Source organism: Vicia villosa, unplaced genomic scaffold (assembly GCF_029867415.1).
Source record: "Vicia villosa cultivar HV-30 ecotype Madison, WI unplaced genomic scaffold, Vvil1.0 ctg.000256F_1_1, whole genome shotgun sequence".
NCBI lineage: Eukaryota > Viridiplantae > Streptophyta > Magnoliopsida > Fabales > Fabaceae > Vicia > Vicia villosa.
In genome coordinates this window covers 725901-748443 of record NW_026705109.1, presented here as the reverse complement: position 1 = coordinate 748443, position 22543 = coordinate 725901, and the positions used below count along the sequence as shown (strand labels likewise).

Below are 22543 nucleotides of genomic sequence, written 5' to 3'. Positions count from 1 at the left end.
GTCACACTGAAGTCATGAATGAAATCCAAAAGAATGAAAAAGTATCTCTAAGTACACCAAAATCAATTTAATTAAATCTTCACATCTCAAGATAAGATCAAGACGTCATATCGAAGTTATGAACGAAATCCAAAAAGAATAGAAAATAATCTCTTAATGCACCGAAATCAACTTGATTAAATATTCACATCTCAAGATAAGATCAAGACATCACACTGAAGTCATGGACGAAATCCAAAAGAATGATAAAAGCATCTTTAATGCACCGAAAGCAACTTGGTTAAATGTTCACATCTCAAGATAAGATCAATACATCACACTATAGTCATGAACGAAATCCAAAAGAATGGATTAAAAACATTTCAATGTAAAACATAAGATAACGTACACTCAAACTCGTTTAAATGTGAATCATAAGATAACGTACACTCAAACTCATGTCGATTAGTATCTTAAAGTCGCTTTCCCCTCTAAAGTAAAAAATGTATACTTCTTTAAACATTGTACAAACGTACATAGTCTTTACATGTCAGCATAAAAGACATTGTAAACTTCAACTTTCTTAAAGCAGTCTTTAATTCAGAGCGACTCCAACCCTTAAACTAATAAAGGTAGAACTTTACACCAAATTTTTTAAAATTATTTGGAGCTCACATATTAACCTAAACCCTAAGCCACCCATCTCTTCCCCCATCTTGCATGCACAAAAAATTAATATAATTAACTCACATTCTTTAAGCCTATGATAATTTGTCTTTTTGTTAACAATCCTTTTTAACTAATAATAAAAAACCATACCTTACCATACATCTAATCTAAAATTCTTGACCCTCTCAACATATTCCACCGAATCCTTCCAATAACATACCTTTCTCCTCTCTCCACGTGGCACTTACACCCTCTTCATAGGCCCGTGCCGGTTCCGATTAGTCATCATCTTAAAACATATAATATAATAATACTTGTCACATTATTTTACTATACTAGATTCAATAAATTATTAATACACGCTCACCAATCAATAATTCTTCTTCTATACACCACCTATAGTGATGTAAACTTGGCTTTAAATTGACTTTCATAACAACCATAAGTTAGTTGAGAAGCCCTTAGAAAAGACCCTCTTGGGTGCTATATACCTCTCTCATTGGAGCAAATTTTCATAAATATTTTGTTGAGTTTGTGAAAGAGTGGAGAATGGGGAATTGTCAAACTGTGGATGCTGCTGCACTAGTGATCCAGCACCCTAGTGGAAAGATAGAGAGATTGTATTGGTCAGTGAGTGCAAGTTATGTCATGAAGGCTAATCCTGGTCATTATGTATCACTGATCATGCCATTGCCACAAGGAGAAAATACTAATCATGAGGAGAGTGAGGAGAAGAAGAAGCCTGTGCTTTTCACTCGAGTTAAGTTGCTTAAGCCAGATGATACTCTCACATTAGGCCATGCTTATAGGCTCATCACAGCTCAAGGTAGTTCCTTTTTTCATTGTGTTTTTTCTTCCTTCATGCTTTTGGTGTGTTTCTGAAAAATGGGTGTATTTTTTTGGTTTGAAGAGGTTGAGAAGGTACTGAAAGCAAAGAAGAGGAGAACACATGGAAAGACAGAGGAGGGTGTTGAAATTGAGGAGCTGGAAAAGGAAAGTTCAGCTTCTGAGAGTGAAGGGATGTTGAACACAGGAAAGATGTATCAGGTTTGGTTCTGTTACTTATCTTCGACAGTAATTTTGGGCTTTGCTGTTTTGGTTAAGTGCTGTTCCATTTTGTCTTAGTGTGTCAGGATGGTTAGTTAGAACTGATGATATAACTGCCTTACAAATTTCAGGCAATGAGAGCAGACAGACAGAGGCTAAAAGCAGCACCTGTAAATCCTGCAGCACCGAGACCAAAATCATGGCGCCCGTCTTTACAAAGCATCTCCGAGTTTTCCGTTTGAATGATACCTATAAATTGTGAAAATGTATCATCTCTCATAACATTATTTGTTTGTCTCTTTCGTGTTCGACGCTCCTGTCGGGGTGGATTGAGTTTCATAATTCTCTTCCATTATAATCACCATGTTCAGTTAAAATATGTTTGTATAGCACAGAAAAATAACTGAATGCAAAATCAAAATCTATTAGAAGTTCTTTTTATTGTTACAGTTGAGGTATAAAAATGTTACAAGCAAATGATGAATCTCTACATTGTAAAAAAGAGAGATAAATGTGAAAATACAATTCATTTTAATTTTGAGTTCCAAACTTTCCAATCTTCATCAACATGATTTTGTGCCCATAATAATGATGCTCTAGCAGCCAGAGATGCTCCTGGTAGTTTCTTCTTTTTTAAAGCAACCAACATATCCGTGAATGGCGTCACCAACAATGTACCAGGACCTCCATACTCCTGGTGCAAAAACTTGCTGAATATCTGTTTTCCATTAAAGAGTGGTTACTATTATTTATGACTCATTTAGTCATCAGTTTAAAGTGAAATTAAACATGTTTGAAATCACAACAGAGTTTGAAGAAATCAGAGCAATATTTGTAAAAATCTATGCAATTTGATCAACTCACCATCAATCCAAACATGCACACAATTAGATAGGTGACAGAAACAGTGCAATTTTTTGATGGAACAGACAAATTACAGAGAATGATTTTTGTTTCTTTTATATATTTTGTTTATTTTCACAAAAAGACTTAGATTCGGGAAATGAAGGCGGTGTCTAGAGTGGGGAAATATCTCATATGATCTATGGTGGACCAGTGCTCAATAAATGGTTTGAAACTTAAACAGCTGGTGACACTCCTCGTATAGTAAAAATCATAGTATTAATCTGTCTCATGATTGAGATGGTGACCCAATTGGTGTTGATTTGACAGAAATAAAATAGTGCCTCAAAACTAAGCTTATGGTCATTTCTCTTGATTTTGTTTAACCAACGCCGATTAGATCACTATCTAAGTCGTAAGGACATGGAGGACCATGAACTTCTATTGCTCGAATCAAAAAGTTAAATAAAGATAGCCTTATTATCTACAATAGAGATGATTGGTGCCCCTTTTTCTACTGATTGATGAAAGTAATGCAAGTATTAGAACACTAAATCCAGCTCTAAAGAAAACATATAAACAAATGCACACAAAAGATTGATCACGGAGTTCAGCTAATTGTGTCTACATCTCCAACAACAGGATGACTATAGTAGTTTTTCCATAATGTAATTCTTAAAGTTACACAATACAACAGAGTGAATGTGAGCCATATTCAACATAAAGTGGTCCGCATGCAATTAAATCTAATTTGACTTTTGTGTATGTACAAGGTCCTGAAATAGTCTTACTGTAACCATGGCATTAAATGCGTTGATTATTTAAACAATGATCCTTGAAATAAAAACCTATGCATGTAGGTGGGGAAGGATTAACATCACAAGATATTGACATCACAACTACTGTGAAAACGAACAGGGCAGACTTAATGTTAAAAGACTAGATTTCAGCCGGATTTGAATAAGTAAGCTGTAAGCTCTTGTCAAAAAAAAAAAAGTAAGCTGTAAGCAACTTTCTTTTAGAACTCTCACAATCAAATCTTACATCTAAAAAAAATCATTCATTGACCCTCCAATGATGAATCATATAATATAACCAATATCTTCCAAAGGACCAAACAGAAAACAACAAAATTGCATAGATGTCTTAGCATTATTCAATCACATTTTTAAGATTATGTATGGATATCATAAAATGAACCCAGCGGAATAAAAAAGAGTAGAGTAGAACGAAGCAGAATGGAGCGGACCAGAATGAAGATTTTATTTCATTGTTTGGAAATTTTAGGATGGAACAAGGTGAGTTTTTCATTCTGCCCAAATCAAAGGGGAAAAAATATGGTAAGTGATGAAATGGAATGGAATTCATGCCAGTTCATTCAGCTCCATCCGATTTTAAATGATCCAAACAATAGAACACCACTCTATTATATCTCATACCTCATCGTTCCTTCTGATCCCATCAATCCAAATATAAGTTAAAAATATATTTTAACTCCCAAGGGTTGGCCTAGCAGTAGAGACTTGGGTCTTGAGAGTGTGCACCTCTCAAGATCCTGATGGAATGAAATGGTATAAATTTCATCACTTTCCATTTTATTTTATTCTTTAATTGGACAGAATGACAAAATTACTTTATGCCATCATGAAATAGAATCCATCCATTTTATTCCAATCCGCTCCATTCCACTCCATTTATTTTACAATATTCAAACATAGTCTAAACCTAAAAATTATTTATCTATTTTTTTTCTCAAGTAACTATTATTCAACCCTTACAAATTACAAATCATTTTCAACCCCTAAAGAGAAACTAAATACATATTTGGTTCAAGTTTTTTCTCAAACACCTAGTATTCAAACTATATTAAACAAAACAATATCTCAACTAGGCAAACCGTTACAATGCATTCAATTTTTCAAAGAAACCCGCAAACACAACTATCACAAACTTTTGTTCACAGAATTAGAAAATGACATGAACCAACCTGAGCACAAACGTCAACAACCGCATCAAGTCCATCCCCGAACTCGTCTACATCCTCCGAAAGCTTCTGCGAGAGCTGAACTTTGAATTTGCGTGTCTCACATTCAGCGAATTCGGGGATTGGGTCAGGGTACACGTGCTGCTGTGTGAGTGACTCTCCGAGAACGCGCGTGAAGGTGGTTCTGGTGATGAGGGAAGAGGAAGGGAGTGGCCGTTGGAAATAGTGGCGCAGGATAAGGGGGTGTGTGCGCAGGTTAAGGGGTTTAGAGGTTGGTGATGTTGATGGAGAGAGAGTAACCGTTGTTAGGGAAGAAGAAGATGTACATAAGAGAGAGGAATTGAATAGCAGCATTGGCGGTGTAGAGATTTGGTGGATTTAGATAATCTTCTCTATAGGATTACTTTGAACAGAAATTTTTTGATCTCCCCTGTTTTCAGTAAATAAATTATGATTCATTATATTCTAAAACAGCTCAAGAAATCTTTGCTATTGTCCGGACTCCGGGTGCATTATTTATATTATTCATGTGTAGTATTTTTTGAACAATACAAAATGACCAAATTACATATTTAAAATAGTAGTATAAAAATTAGGTTCTAAGTTAAAATAATAATCCAAAAATAAGTAATTGATAAGGCTTAATCGCTTAAAAAAATAAGGATTAGGGTGGTAGTGAATCATGCAGCCGCACAGGTAGATTTGTTCAATCTTTCATCTAAAAAGGTTTGATCACTTTTTTTTTACTAAAAAGATATTCATTCATTCAAATTGGAAAATACATCGATCATTACAAATTCAATATCGCTAAAAACTGGAAAAAAAAGGTGAATCTGCAAACGATCTTGCAGCACGTAAGTTAATAGCATACAACGGCAATATGAAAGTGCCAACAAATATGACAAAATAAAAGTCACCAGAATATTCATACTTCTGGATCTGCAACATTGACGTCCAAGTCTTCCTAAAATCTATAATGATTTGAAGTAAATGTGTCAATCTGAACCAACAAACCCCGTACTAAGACGGGAAAATCAACAAACACCGTAGTAAGACGGAAAAACCAACAAACACCGCACAAGACGATGAAAACTTAAAAATGTTAGAAATTTGGTATGATAATCCTGGATATCTTCGAAGAATCGTGTTTGTTCACTTTCCGAACAAAGTATTTCGACCCTATTCTTGTCTGGGTTCACGAAATCTTTGCGGGGATAATTCTCGAAGAGCAATCTGTTTCTGACAATAGAGAACAGATCAGAATGTAGAGACAGAATTCTCAAAGTTGTACCTTATATAGGAGAAACCGAAAAGGTACAACTTTTCAGAAAAACGGTTATGTCGGTTGGGAAAGGGTACAACTATTCAAACGAATTTTTCGAACGGGGCGCTGCCCCGCACCCTGCCCGCTGACCTGGCAGTGGGACCCCAGCCAGGGGCGCTGCCCCGCATCCCGCAAGGGGCTCTGCCCCTTGGACCCCGGCAGGGCGCTGCCCCGCACCCCGCCAGGGGCTCTGCCCCTTGGACCCCAACGGGGCGCTGCCCCGCATCCCGCCAGGGGCTACGCCCCTTAGAACTCCGTTTCTATTATTCGTATTCAATTACACGTTTGGCTCGACGAGCGTGCACTCTGCACTACCCTAACTCGTTTCAAACTTAACGCATAATTGCATTGGCCTATAGTAAATCACATTACTACCAAAATACATTGATGATACTAAAATCACCAACAAAAAACACACCAACGAAGAAGCACATCTATATGGATATCCACTTATTTAAATAAAAAGAGAAAGAAAAACGGTGTTGAGGGGTGATTTCTAGCCAAAAATGACCAAAAACCACCCTACGATGGAAGAATGAAAAACACACCAACCAAAGAAGAAGCACATCTATATGGATATCCACTTATTTAAATAAAAAGAGAAAGAAAAACGGTGTTCAAGGGTGATTTCTAATAAAAAATGACCAAAAACCACCCTACTATGAAAGAATGAAAAGAGAGAAAAGTTTAAAGGAGTGGACAAATCAAAAAAGTTTGACCACTTAAAAAACTAAGTAATATGCTGCTAGTGACCCTTACCGATAAATTTATTTAATGTTGTACAAAATATTTTTAAAAACATTTTTAAATTTGAAATAAAATACTATTTAATTATAAAATAAATTATTATCATAAAAATTCAATTATATTAAATAAACATATAAAATAAAAAGAAAAAGAGACCAGTGAAGAAAGAAAGAAAATTTAAAATTTAAAATAAAGATTTTTCTTTTTAAATAAAGGTCATTATTAATTATAATAAAATACATTATATTAACAATGACACGTAAGATTAAACATTTTTATTATTATTATTATTATTATTATTATTATTATTATTATTATTATTATTATTATTATTATATATGATAATTTTGTGTGTAATATCCATTAATATCTATCAGTTTAAATGTAGATATAGTTTTGAAATGAGCTATTTAATTATAAAATAAATAATAGTCATTTAAATTCAATCGTATTAAATAATAATAAAAAAAGCACATGTGAAATAGGGAGAAAAAAACAAATATTTAACATTTGAAAAAAAATTCATAAAATAAGCAATAATCATATAAACTTAAATAAAAATAATTATTAATTAAAATAAAATAAATATTATATTGATAACAATATGTGACATGACACATTTTATTTAACTTTTACAAATAATATAACTAATTTAATAATATAGATTTAAATTATACTTTAACCAAAAAATTAAAAAAAAAAATCGAAAGAGATACAAAATTTAAAATAATTTGTGATTGAGATTGGTGCGGTTCAACTATGTTCATTGCAATCAGTAAATGTAGGTGATCTCTTAATGAATTTTATGAGTATAATATTAATCTATTTTTGTCTGCAATTGATATAAATTGGCTCATATATGGTCTAATATAGGTAGGGCCGGTCCCGACTTTTTAGAGGCCTAGGGCAAATAAAAAAATGGACCCCTAACAAAATTATAAAGTTTTAATCGCCTCCAAAATGAAAAAAATCTCGGAGAGAATATCAAAAATATGAAGTCTTGGTTATTTTTAACAATAAAAGAATTTCAATGCAGATAAGAAGTCATATGCAAACCTTTAAAGAAATCAAAATCAAAATATGATTAATTGAATTAAGAATGAGAATCTTTTAAGTGTGTTAATTGCTTTAATTTCTAAGCCTAATTGATAAAAAGTTTATTTCTATGATCAGATAAATAATAAATCAAAGCACAACTGATAATAAATTTGATTTCATCGTAAAAATTTAATAATAAATGAGCTAATTGTATAACAAACTTTTAAATATTTAATTATAATATATAGATAGTCTCTAAAATTTATACTAAAATAAATGAATAGAATTGGAATTACATTGACAGAAAATAAATTTTACACCATTAATTAATCACAACCGTTAATTTATTGGAAATATTTAACTTTTATTTTAATAAATAATATAATTGAGTGATTGTGATGCATTGATAGTGTAAAAAAATTTACACGGCAGAGTATAACAATTAAATTCAAAATAAATTAAAATAAAATTACAAAGGTGTCAATAAATAACTATCAAAAATAAAATTTATTTTCAAATCTCATTATAAATTTTAGTTGACTATATACAAATTATTTTACAATTAAAATTTAATAAATACTAATTATCACAAAAATTAAAATTATATCAGGAACCTAGTGAAATTTATGGAAATTCAATTACTGAGTATAAATAAGTAAGTTTATCTTTTTAAAAAAGATTGAAGTATAAATATTCTTGTAAAAAAATACTAATTAAATTTGTGAGGTCTTTTTAAGAAAGATTGAAGTACTCTTGTAAAAATAATACTAATTAAATATGTGGGGCTTTTTTAAGAAAGATTGAAGTACTCACTAAAAAATTTGTGTGGCCACTTAGTATCGAACCAGCAACAGGGAATTCCAATAAAAATGGCTTAACCGCTGGGCTAGAAGTAACGAATTGTCTGTAGGTTTCGCTAATAGCATTATATTTATTATTTCAGTAATATAAATTCTTAACCACACCTCCCAAAATTGAGGCCCTCATTTTTCTGAGGCCCTGGGCTGTGGGCCTGCTTGCCCGGGCCCAGGGCCGGCCCTGAATATAGGCGGCAGGTGCTTCTGAATGTTTAAGAAAAGAATGAAAGGCATGATTCATGCCTTGTCATTATTAATATATTACTAGTAGTTGTACCCGTGCACAGAAATTATTTCACATAAAAAATTAAGGGTTAAATATGTTTGAGGTCCTTATAAATATTCCAATTTTCGGTTTTAGTCCCTCTAAAATTTTCCTTCAAACAATAGTCCTCATAAAATTTTCCATCCACAATTTTGGTCCCTGCCGTCAATTTTCCTTAACGGAAGCTAACGTGGCACGCCACGTGGAAGACAGCTTGTCAAAAATCTGAAAACACTTGAAATTGAGGGGGTTTTAAACCTCTTTTAAACAAATCCAAAAAATAGAACAAATATGTTGGTTCTGAACTTTTATCAAACACCTTGCGAGTAAGTTTTGCAACAACGATTGTAACACACAAATTCATCAATGGCAGCCAATCTTACTTCTTTTTAAGTATATTTAAGTTAGTGTGTTTCTCTGAAGATTGTTTTCTCCTACGTTATTGTTAATAGGGTGAGAAAATCTCGACATTGCTGCTCCAACCGAGAAGAAGAAGGTAGGTTTTTAGTAGTTATGTTAGTTTTTAGAGTTTGAACCCTGAGCCTTCTATTTGAAATTCTTTTGATATTTCTTAGCCGATTAGTTTCGTAAGATCAATTAGCAGCAATCTTCACACGAGTTGTCTTTAAATTAATCCAATATGAAGTTTGATATTATACTGGTGGTGGTGCTGCTATGGTTGTATATGACATTACAAGCATGTCAACTAAATATCCACTTTGAAAGTGATATTTATGAAAGCATTTTATAGGCAATCATATTCATTTAGCTTGTGATTATTAGTTGTTTGAAATATGAACTTAAGTAAAGGATTTTTATTTATATACCTGTCCTAAAGTTTTTCGTTGAAGACAATAATAATTGTCTCTCATGAGATTTATTATAAAGAACAGAGTTTGTAATGTTAATCATGTTGTAAATGTTCTTTAAAATTTTCCCTCTCAAAATACCATATCAGACATAATCAATGGTGCCATTTTCTGTCTCAAGATTTATTTCTATGGGCAAAAGAAGTGTGTTAGAGAAGTGAAAAGACATGGACGGTAACAGAACAATAAAAGAGTAAATATCTTGAAAATAAACTAGAGAAACATTTTCAACATTATTGTGCCCTGTTAGATAAAGCACACTACGCATCCTAACTTCTAATCTTAACACTAAGTAAGATCATATATAAATAGAGAGGATAATGAATAATTGAATATGTATATTAAGAAATAGGTTTCATTAACAATAGCAAAAGCCTGCGACAACCAATTAAGATCAAGTAAAGTTCTTCACAATTGACGGTTAGCAATGGCCAATGGAAAACAATTTGTGATGAGAAACATGCCTTGGCAAAGGAAAAAACAAATGTTGAGCGTAACAGTCAGCTTCTTCTAATTTTGCCTTTCATATATTTTCAAAGGGAAAATACTACAGGAAAAAACTAAAAAAGCATTGACTTAATCATGGAGATAAAAGCAAGGCAAACATTAGGGAGCAAGATTGTTGTCAAACATGACTATAGCAAAAACGTAGTTCACCAACACCGAAATTTAGAATCAAGTATTAAAATGTGTAAATTTGACAGGGAGTGCTCTTTCTTAAAAATTTGAACTTGCAATTGACAGCACCTTACACGCTCAATATTGCTAGATTGGCTGTCATTGATGAATTTGTGTGTTACAATCGCTATTAGAAAACTTGCTCGTAAGGTGTTCGACAAAAATTCGAAACCAATATATTTGTTCTATTTTCTGGATTTATTTAGAGGAGGTTTAAAACCCTCTCAACTTCAAATGTTTTCATATTTTTGACAAGCTGTCTTCCACATGTGCCACGTCAGCTTCCGTTAAGGAAAGTTGACGGCAGGGACCGAAATTGTGGATGGAAAACTTTATGAGGACTATTGTTTGAAGGAAAATTTTAGAGGGACTAAAACCGAAAATTGGAATATTTATAAGGACCTCAAACATATTTAACCCAAAAATTAATATAAATTAAAATATATAAAATAGGGTTAATGAACTTTTGGGTCCCTCTAAATATTGCAGATTTCGTTTTTAGTCCCTCCAAAATTTTCCTTTAAGAAATCGTCCCTTCAAAATTTTTCGTCTAAACTATTGGTCCCTAACGTCAAATTTGCTAGAGATTAGCTACGACTTTAGCCATTGATTAGCTACGAAATTTGACGTTAGGGACCAATAGTTCGGAAGAAAAATTTTGAAGGGACGATTTCTTGAAGGAAAATTTTGAAGGGACTAAAAACGAAATTTGAAATATTTAAAGGGACGAAAAAGTTCATTAACCCTATAAAATAATAATAAATTATATGTTTAAAAATTTTAAATAAAATATAGTAGTATAATAAAAATATATTAGTATAGTAAAAAATGGATGTTGTGTGCATTTTTTAAGTGTCATCATGCAAGACCGGTCTAATATAAAGCGAAAGGCAAATTTTAAAATAAAATTGTTTAAAATTGTAAATTTTATATTTATATTTAAATTTATTTATTTATTTTTAAGGTATAAATTATTTATTAAATATTAATTATTTGTATGGTTTAATCAAACTCATGGATGAAACTATAAAAGTAAAATAAATGAAAAGAAAATAAGAACACATAAATAAATCACGTATTTGTAAACTTTTAATTTCATGTGTAACTCATTCTGATAACGGTAGTAATGCAACAAAAGTAGTCGAGAATAGAGATAATAGACATTAGGATATGATGAACTAAAGAATACTAGTAAGAGACCCGTGCTCCCGCACGGGTAATTATTTATGATGTAGTAATTTTTGAACGATACGAAAAAATTTGAAGTAAAGAAGTTTGATCAAATTGCATATATAAAATAAAGATTAAATAAAGAAATTTAACCAAATTGCATATATAAAATAATGATCCACAAAAAAAGATTTTAAGATAGCCGTACTCTCGCACAAGTGAATTTATTTGCTACGATATAAAATATATTTAGACGTAAATTTGAAATGAGATATTTAATTGTAAAATAAAAAATTATCGTAAAATTTAATTGCATTAAATAATCATATAAAATAAAAAGAAAAAAAAGGGAAATTTGAAAATAAAGATTTTAGTTTCCAAATAAAAGTTATTGTTGATTAAAATAAAATAGACATTGTATTGAAAGTGACCCGTAGGGGCAAACATTTTATTATCGTATTCATGTGTTGATTTTGCGTGTAATAGGTAATTTGGTCAATTAAATAGTAATTGCTTGATATAGATGATCATAAAAATTCAATGTATTAAATAACCATATATATAATAATTTAAATATAATATTGTGTAAATAACTAAAAATATATATATAATAATTTAGAATATTCAAATAATAATCATGAAATAAAAAAAATTGTTAATGTAATAACACATGAATGAGTCTTAATATCAGAATTTTTAGATAATATCAAATACAAATGTAAAATTTGAAATGATTTTTTTTTAAAAAAATAGCAGTAATCATATAGATTTAATTATATTAAAAAATATACACAAAGGATATAAAAATAATTGGGAGATGGAGAAAAAATTATATTTAAAAATAAAAATTTTGTCTCTTAAATTTAAAAAATGAATGATTAAACTAAAATAAATATTTACTTGTTAGTAACCTGAGATATATACATTTTTAATATTATTAAAATTAAAAAATATATTATACTATCATGCAATTAATATAATATAAAATTATTTAAATACAAATAAATTTAAAATGAATTACTTAATTAATAAATAATATTCTAATTAAATTCCAAATGATAAAGTTGGAGTTGTTAAAAACCTATGCGAATACATCTTAAAAACATGCACCAATATTAATTTAATAAAGTAATTAAATTAAACCAAATAATATTATTTTGGTCATAAAACAAATAATTATACTATTTTTAATGATATCAAATATATTTTTAATTTTTAATTATTAGCATCTTCTTTGTCAATTTGACTCCAAGCACCGTACAGTTTTACCTAGCACTCAATGAATTACAATGTATATCTAGTCTAAGATTAGCAAACTATAGATTAATATTATAAGAGTCAAGTTTTTTTAAATTTATCTCTTATTCCTGATGCAACATTTTAAATTTCTAACTCAATTGTTTTCTACATTTTATTGACCTGAAAAGCTACCAACTTTGAATAATTTGCTAAGCCTGATTCTATGATTTTTAATAAATAGTTTTTGATCTATTCAATTCTATTGGCTTTTAAAATTATGATGCAGTTTTCAACATTTAAAAGATATTTGCAAAGTAAGCGGCCCATATTATAGTTGTTGTTATTGTACGGTGTCTGGAATGTCATGAAGCTATCTTGAATATTATGCATACAACCATAAGTCTAATATAGAATTATGTTCAAAAGTAGTCGTTTTAATTTCATGTGTAACTCATTCTGATAACGGTAGTAATGCAACAAAAGTAGTCGAGAATAGAGATAATAGACATTAGGATATGATGAACTAAAGAATATACTCAAATACATCTCTGAGACTTACCTCTCAGAAATTACTTACATCTATCATACTTATATCTCATTTGAAATTACTTACATCTATCATACTTATATCTCATTTGAAACTACTTTCATAATAGGTTTGAGAGATCATTGATATTTAAGAGTAAAATTAATTTAGTTGTGATTAATAATGAGAGAAGGAAATGGAGAGAGTGCGGAAAAGTTTTAAAATGATGTTAGTTAATATATCATGATTTAATAATAATAATAAAATTAAATTGTTATCATAATAATATTAATCAATAATAAATTAAAATAAATTAAGGAATGCAATTATTTAAAAAATAAATAGAAAATTACATGATAAAATAATTTAAAAATTTTGATATTAAATTTTTTTTGTTGGTCGTGTTCTTTATAAAACAAATTAAAAATAATTTTATAATCAATATTTATGAAAAATAAAGTAGGTATATTCATCATAAATAAAAAAGAAAAAAAATTGCATAGAGTATAAATAATCAAAATTTCATAGCAAAAATAAAATAAAAAATAAAATATTCATGTGTATATTAAAAACTCATAATAGCGGCTAAAGAAGTAATGTGCATTGAACTTCATAAATAAAATAATAGAAAGACAACATACAGAGTTTAGAATTGGGTGAACAACTGGCGTTGTCTAAGGTGCGCAAGTGCCATAGGTCTCTCACCGTGAGAGACCATTTTTTCCTTTTTTTCTTTTCCAAATGAACAAGAGCCGTTAGATTAGCTGTCCCTAATGGTCACTCACTTCACTAACACACACCATATCACCACCATCCCTTACACCTTTTGCAAACGTACAACACACCTTTCTTCACCGTCCTTCTTCCACTGTGTCCTTCTTCCATTGTCCTTCTTCATTTCTTTTTCTGCAGCCATTACTCTTCTTCATTTTATTTTTCTGAAACCATTTTCTTCTTCATTTTCTTTTGTGCTCCCTTCTGATTTCTTCTTTTTGCGCTCCCTTCTGATTTCTTCTTTTGCGCTCCCTTCTGATTTCTTCTTCATTTCTTCCATTTTCGATCCTCTTCCATTAACGATTTGTGTCTGAAGCAAGTTTTTGTGCTTAGTAAAAGTAACAGATATTGAGTTAAAGATGGATGGTGGTGACGTTATTGGCCATGGAGTAATGCAAGTTAACTTTGTAAGTCAATTTTCAAACAATCTTGTCTTGTGGTTGTAACCCTAATTGATGGTTGATTTACTATTTAGTTATTTATATTTTTTTAGGAAGCACACGATGGGATTTTTCATGAGAATGGTCGTGTTAACGATGACGGTGAACTGGATTTTGTTAGTGATGGATGCTTGAATAATGTTGAATATGACAACAGAGTTGTTGATGAAGATTCTGAGTTTGAAGAAGTTGAATACTGTGATGAAGATGCGGAAGAAGATAATGAATTTTACGGATGTGAATACGATGATGAAGATGGAGATGATGATGGCGAATTAGATGGCGATGATTATGATGACGAGATAGGTTCCGGTTATGTTAGTGGACACGAATATTGGAATACAGATTCAAACGGCGATGGAATTTCTGGGGAAGGATCGGAATGGGGTTCGGACAGATTGAATGAATCGATATCTTCAGATCAAATTCCAAACGAATCATTTGTTGTTGACGAGTTTGACGACATTGCAAATATGGACATGTTTAACTTGCAATGTGATGATGTTTCGAAGCTGCAATTTGGAAGTCTGGAAATAGCTTACACATGGTACTGTTGGTTTGCAAAGATGAACAGTTTTGCAGTCCGTAAAGGTCAAGTTATTAAAAAAAAGAGTGGAGATGTTACTCAACAAACATTTCTTTGTAACCTTGCAGGATTTAGGCAAAACAAAGTAGATAATCGCAAACGTGGTCCGAGGCACGAAACCCGGTGTGGATGTGAAGCAAAATTTCGGGTTCATATTGATATAATTTCACACCGTTGGTATGTCACAGTTTTTACCTTTGAGCACAATCATGCAATGTTAAAGGAGAAGCACTGCAGGTTGTTGGCAGGTAATAGGAAGCTTAGTAAGTCAGATAAGATGCAAATTAAGAATTTTGGGAATGCCGGAATCAAAGTAACTCAAATGATTGGTTCATTCGCTAATGCTGCCGGGGGGTATGATAAGGTAGGATTTTTGAAGAAGGATGTACATAATCAAATTGCAAGACAAAGGAAAGAGATGTCTTCTGATGCTAAAGGTGCTGTCAGGTATCTTATTGATCTTCGTGTTAAAGATCCATTGATGCTTGTTGCACACATGGTGGGTGCGGATGGAACGTTGCAAAACCTATTTTGGAGCGACGGTGAGAGTCAAAAGAATTATGAACTGTTTGGTGATGTGCTTGCTTTTCATGCTACATACAAGAAGAATAAGTACAGGTGCCCATTTGTTGTTTTTTCTGGTGTTAATCACCATAACCAGACGATTATATTTGCTACTGCCATAGTTTCAAATAAGGTTGAAGGGACATATGTTTGGTTGCTGGAGCAGTTTTTGGTTGCAATGAAAGGTAAGACACCTTTATCTGTAATAACGGACGGTGATGTTGCTATGAGAAATGCAATCAGGAAAGTCTTTCCCAACAGTTACCACAGGTTATGTGCATGGCATCTCCTACGAAATGCAATTTCCAACATTAGTAATCCCGATTTCATCCCTGTTTTCAAAAAATTAATGCTTGGTGATCACGATGTTTGGAAATTTGAGAGTCTGTGGAATGAAATGTTAGATAGGTTTGGGTTAGAAGATAATAATTGGATCAATGAATTGTACCAAAAAAGGAAGATGTGGGCAACAGCTCATATTAGGGGAAATTTCTTTGCAGGAATAAGAACGACATCGCGGTGCGAAGCATTTCATAGTCATATGGGACAGTTTGTACACTCGAAGATGAATATGACTTATTTTGTTAAGCAGTTCCATAGGTGTGTGGCATATTTTCGATTTAGAGAGGTTCAAGCTGATTTTGAATCCCAATATGGACAGGCAGTGTTGCATACCAATCTTAGGGCGCTTGAGAGGTCAGCATCAAAGCACTGGACAAAAGAGATATTTGAAATGGTACGATCTGTTATGAAAAAGGTAACCTTAACATCTGTATTAGATATTCAAGATATGGCATCAGTTACCATTTATGCAGTGACAAAATACAGAGACGAAGGGCATGGATGGCGTGTTTCCCACTGTCCATCTGTCATACCCTAATTTTTGACCTAAGATACCACCTCATATCATTGCATATGCATCATTTGCATCTCTAACAAATTGCATAGTTTGTGTTTGCTACTTGTGACTCAGCAGGGATTTAATCAAGAAATCACTCATCAGTACAAGCAACAATCAACTAGGGTTTTGTTCTCCGTTCATCTCAAATGAATCATCTTCATCAACAATCAACATTTGGTCCTCAGAGATTCATTTCAACAAGCTCAACAGCTTTGAATCGACCAAACTAGGGTTTTGACTGAAGACAGCATACTCTTGACTTTTGCTCAGGATTTGACCCAATGACTTGGGACAAGACCTCAAGACCCCAAATGCATCATTTTGACCTAATCCATTAGCTCAAGACATCTCCTACACAAAGATTGATCAGACAAATCCTCAGATCAGGGTTTTGAACTATCAGGGACTGAAATCAGGGATCACATTTGGGAAACCCTAAAAATTCCCAGGAAGTCAATCAAAGGTTTCAATCATCCTCAAATAATCCCTATGACAGCATCCAATGGAAATTACATCTCAATTCAAGATCCACAGTCATCAATTTCATCAGATCGACAATTAGGGTTTTTTGACCTAATTCACTGAACAACTGACTTTTTAATCAGGACATGGTGCCACAACTCAAACCATGGCTCAATATCCTCTAATGCTTCAATGTTATCCATTCATACCATTCATTTGATGAGGGTAGCCTGTTTCATTTGAAATCTCCAGAAACGCGATTCGTCTGAAAAAGTCAACTGTACAAGATCGCCATTGACTTTTGGGAAATTTTGGTCAACCATGACTTTTGAAGTTTTAAATCATCAATATATGATATGAGAAGTCATTTGATCAAGAAAAATCAAGAAAATCAATCAAGAATCAAAAAGTCAAAAGATTGACTTTCATACTTAGAAAATTTTTCTAAGTGTTTTTCATGGTTTTTTCCAAACTTTGGAGGGGAATAACTCAAAATTTCACCTACAAACTGAAAAAAACTTCCAACATGAAAGTTGTAGATTTTGATCCAATAAACAACTTTGACACATATAAATTTTTTCCATAAGATCAACCATTTAAGAGATATGGAGCTTCAAAGTTGGTACTTTTTGAAAACTTCACTTAAAACTTCATTTTTCTCAAAGTTCATGGATCTTTTTCACCCACTTCCTTAAAGATCTTGAAGAAACTTTCAACTAGGGTTTTGAAGTGTGTAATATGAGCTTTCCAAAATGTCCAAGAGCATGAAAAAATTTGAAGTGTAGCTATGGTTTTGAATTTTGACATTAGTGAACTTTTTACTTGAAATTTCATGCCATTTTCACTAAGTTATGAGCCAATTTGCCAAATGATCCAAATAATGATGCATAGAGGCAATAATTGGAGATATTTTTCTGATTTGAGATCAGAATGGAAGAGGATAAGAAGCTTGAGTTTTAACCATGGTTTGGTCACTTTAACCATTTTGCATTAAATGTAAAAGATTCCTTTTTATCTCTTAAGCCAAATCACCAATTCTTGATCAACTTGCAAAGGTCTGAGTTCAGAACTCTTGGCCTATAAATAGAGGTGCAAATCACTCTTCAATTCACACCAAAACCTCACAATTATAGGTTTTCTCTCTTCTTTCTTAGAATGCAAGTTTCTTAAGTTTCAAAGAGGTAGAAATGTCAACCTCCAAATCCTTGAAGCTATGGCCAAAATGATGATTCTAGCAAACCATAAAAACCATATGGGATGTGTTTGAATCACTCATACACCCAAAAACACCTCAAAACTCAAAATCACTACCTCACTTCCATGTTTGCATATATTGAACCTTATCATGCCAAAATCCATACCAAGCTATATCTGTCCAAACTAACACTTCCAACACCTCATATATATCACATATGAACTATCCCAACACTCATCATCAATCAAAAACTTCAGAATCACCAAGCTCGATTCATACTTGAAGCAACTGCAGATCGGGTTCCACCAACTGATCCAGATGTTTTCAATCCACTCCAAGCATCCAGACACCTTCCATATGGTCCATTGAAGCTATCCAGATCATCAAACAACTTCTGTAACACCTCTATTGCAGAATTCGAATCCCAGCTTGGCCGTTTTTGAAGGTAAGTGCTATGAACTTCAAACTCATACATACATGCATCATAAATGAAAAATTGAGTTGCTATCTTGTTTCTGCACTATCACTGATCAATAGCCCTCAATCAATTTCACAATTCATCAATTATACACAATTTCAGATTGAATCATAAGATTAGGGTTCTTCGTGTTCATCAGAAAACCAATGATCTTAGAGTGAAAATAAATGCAATTAAATGATACCATTGTGTTCCTCGTCCAAAACCGAGCAAGATAGACTATTTACTTGATCAAAACAATCCAGTTTCAAAGATTTTCAAAAATCAGTTGAAGGTGTGTTCTTGGCGCGTTTTTTGGTTTGAAAAATTCAAATGTTTGTTTTCAAATATAATTAAATGAAAGCATGTGAATAACAAGCTGCGCGCGCAGCTCAGTTGGCAAGTGTTTTGAGTTGTGAGAGAGAGGGCGTGGGTTCAAACCCTGGCAGGACCAAAACATTTTTTTTGACACTATTTTCTTTCATTTTCTTTAACAAACTTCACCAATTAATTTAACCAATCAAAATTCATTATTTTCACTTCATTTTTTGCATACTCTTTGTTTAATATACATATTTTATGAATACCAAAAAAAATCATCAAAAAAGATTTATTTAATACATTTTTAAATAGGTTTAAAATGACATGTTTTAAGTGTTTTTTTAATACTTTAAAATATTGTTTTTCATTTGATTTTTAACCTAATCACTTGTAAATATTTTTTGTGATCAAACCCTAATCACTTAGGTCTTAATTAAGCATTAAAATTTGATTTTTACTTAATTAAGTTGACTTTTGTCAAATTCAAATTGTTTTAAAACAAACGATCATTCTTTTCAAAACAATAAACCATTTCTTTTTGAAACTATTGATTAAATCTTTTTAATTGATCAATTGATTTTCAAAACGATGTGGGGCCTCTCGAATATTAGAGAGTATAAGACCCACTCCTTTTTCTTTTTACACAGTCTTTTTGTTCAAAACAAATAAACTTCTTTCAAAACAAACTTTCAAACTGTTTTCAAACGGCGAAACTTTGCGTCTGTAAATAAATAATCAACCATGTTTCATAAAATATACCATGGGCCTCCATGTAGGTATAAGTCCCAAGCCTCTTTTGTACATACCCATTCCTGTACATGAAATTAGGTATTTCATTGTACACACATTTTTATACATATCTCAATTTGGTTTTTAACTTTGAATAACAAATCCAAAATGAAGGTTTCTTTAAATCTTCCCAAAAATACCATGGGCCTCCATGTAGGTATAAGTCCCAAGCCCCTTTGTAAATACCTGTTTACATAGCTTTGAATAAATTCAAGTGGACCTCTCCTCGAGTGTGAGTCCCGAGCCCCCGTGTATACAAATGGATCATGCTTACAGGTATATTTCCTTCATAAACTCCATTATATACACACACTTTGTCATATATAACTGTTCATATAACTGTTCATATTTGTTCATGTACTTGTTCATGTTTGTTCGTACTTGTTCATACTTGTGATTGTGTTATATATGCCTGTTCAACTTAGTACAACACTAGGTTCCCCATAGCCTCCTATTGGGCTTCGTGCAAAGAATCTCCCTAGTTTAGGTTAGGACATAGAGTATGGTTTCCCGGTGAAATCGCTCTAAGAGCTCAAACCAACTATACCATGCCTCCCCTTGGGCTTTGTACAAACGAGTGACCCTCCCATAGCCTCCTCTTGGGCTTACAATGCAAGGACCCTGGATTGTCCCTCCCATAGCCTCCTCTTGGGCTTACAATGCAAGGACCCTCGGATAGCCTCCTCTTGGGCTTCGTACAAGGACCCACGGGCTTCTTATAAGCATCCCCAATATCCAAATCAAATACCCTAGGAGATTAGACATTTATCATCTCTATGATAGGAGTATCTCTTCTATATCATCACAAACAATCAATCAATCAAACTTTTTGCCACAAGGCTGGCTAATCAATCAAACTTTTTCTTGCCACAAGGCTGGCTAATCAATCAAACCGTTTTGCCACCGTACTGGCTGATTAATCAAAGTTTTTGTCACAAGGCTGACTTCATTGAAACTTTTGCCACAAGGCTGGCTGATTAATCAAAACTTTTTGTCACAAGGCTGACTTCATTGAAAGTTTTTGCCACAGGGCTGGTTAAACAAAAACATCTTTATCATTCTAAGCGCCATAAGTGGCATGGCCCAGGGCTTATAATGAAAAGATTTTCAAACAAAATCAAACAGATGTATGTGATGATATAGATTAGATACATCTAGCATTTAGACGACATTTGTCTATTTTCCTTTGCTTCCACTAGCATAAGTGGGAACTACGATTGCTCTGACTTTCTCAACATCCCTTTGAGAATACGTAGGCACAAGGTCGTATCCTTGGCGAGCAAAACTTCTCTCTCAAACCACTCAAACCTTAGCACCCGTAGACCCCGAGCTACAGATGCTCTGATTCCCTCTAAGGGATATGTATGCAGAGGATCGCGATGATCTTTGCGAGCATAATCAAACAAACACCTTAGGTCCCACCTATTTCACAAGAACCTCTCAATAACATGGAATGAAAAACAAAGCAAAGAAACCTATAGAGTACTATAGATACGTTGGGTGCTAATACCTTCCCTTCGTATAACCAACCCTCTTACCCAAGATCTCTCCCCCCACTTTTAGGTTATTGCAGCTTTTTTCCTTTTCCTCTTTTGGAAACAATAAAAAGTTTGGTCGGTACAAAGAAAAATCATTTTTTATGAGCACTCGAGCCCAAAGAAGGCATCAGGTGTCTCATCCCACAAAAAAGAGGAACAAAACGATTTTTCGCCCGCGACAGAAAAATGGCGACTTCACTGGGGACCATCTTTTTATTGTTTCCAAAGGAAGGGTTAGTTCTATTTGCTTTATTTTTCATTTCATTTTTTGTTATATGTGTGGTTCTGGTTCCGTTACTTGCGTGGTTCTGTTACAAGTGATACATTATGGACAAATCCTAACCCGGATTAAGTACACGTAAGAAATTAGGTGGAGGGTATAGTCATGTGCAGGCGCACGTGAGAATCCTTCCGCTCAGTGGAGGTTCCTTGTTTGTAATATATGTTTAGCGAGTTAATTGCGAAGACATTATTGCTTTCATTGAACTGTAGAAGCTGAGTTGGCTGTAGAACCCCAACCCATCCTGGCCTTATTAGGTTGTGGTGCAGAAACTATTCAGGTGAAGACTTGGATTAGTTGTCATGCGGAGAGCCACACTCAGACGAGTTTTTCTTGAGAATATTGCTGGCTCATGAGTTTAATTGTGGAAAGCCGGTAATATCCGAAAGAAAAATGTAGACTCTGACGTATCAGTAGAACATGTTGTACAGGTGATTAACTAGAACTATCCCATGTTTGGTTCTCTGACCTCATGCTCGTGACGCTGGACCTTTGAACCTGTGTGTACCATGTTTGTGTTACCATGTTTGTGTTGCCATGTTTACAGTACCATGTTTGCGTTACCATGTTCGTTTTACCATGTTTGAATATGTGGCATCCATGCATCCATGCATTCATACATCCATAAAAAAATAAAAAAAAATCTTTTTCCATAAAAACATGATTTTTTCCAAACAATTAGAGAATTTTCTTTGCAAACATTATAGGATTAGGTTATGGAGTGGGTAAAAAGGCATACCAAGAAGTACGGTTTCAAAGAGCCTAATGTGGAAAGACTGAAAGAGTTAGCGTCTTTTGTACAAGATCCTTCTGATTTTAGGAAAAGCCATGGAAAGCTTTTGCCTATCTTGAACACTCATGTTGATGAAGGACTTCTCAAAACTCTGGTTCAGTTTTATGATCCCGTCTACCGGTGTTTTACCTTTCCAGACTATCAGTTGGTACCAACCTTGGAAGAATATGCCAATCTTTTGGGTATTCCTGTGTCTAACAAAATACCT

The 22543-nt window shown here is 32.8% G+C and overlaps 3 protein-coding genes across 3 annotated transcripts; 2 read left to right on the top strand and 1 right to left on the bottom strand.

The window, feature by feature from the left end:
• Positions 1–1024: 1024 nt before the first annotated feature.
• Positions 1025–2144, top strand: LOC131626067 (uncharacterized). Its single transcript, XM_058896884.1, has 3 exons — positions 1025–1474; positions 1559–1695; positions 1827–2144. Exons 1-3 carry the CDS (start codon positions 1198–1200, stop codon positions 1935–1937), a joined length of 525 nt encoding a protein of 174 aa, XP_058752867.1. The 5' UTR covers positions 1025–1197; the 3' UTR covers positions 1938–2144.
• LOC131626066 (protein PLASTID REDOX INSENSITIVE 2, chloroplastic-like) lies at positions 2100–4991 on the bottom strand. Its single transcript, XM_058896883.1, has 2 exons — positions 4526–4991; positions 2100–2413 (listed from the first exon to the last, which is right to left on the bottom strand). Exons 1-2 carry the CDS (start codon positions 4874–4876, stop codon positions 2222–2224), a joined length of 543 nt encoding a protein of 180 aa, XP_058752866.1. The 5' UTR covers positions 4877–4991; the 3' UTR covers positions 2100–2221.
• Positions 4992–14368: 9377 nt separating this feature from the next.
• On the top strand, positions 14369–16479 carry LOC131626051 (protein FAR1-RELATED SEQUENCE 5-like). Its single transcript, XM_058896868.1, has 2 exons — positions 14369–14416; positions 14503–16479. Exons 1-2 carry the CDS (start codon positions 14369–14371, stop codon positions 16477–16479), a joined length of 2025 nt encoding a protein of 674 aa, XP_058752851.1.
• The last annotated feature ends 6064 nt before the right edge of the window (positions 16480–22543 follow it).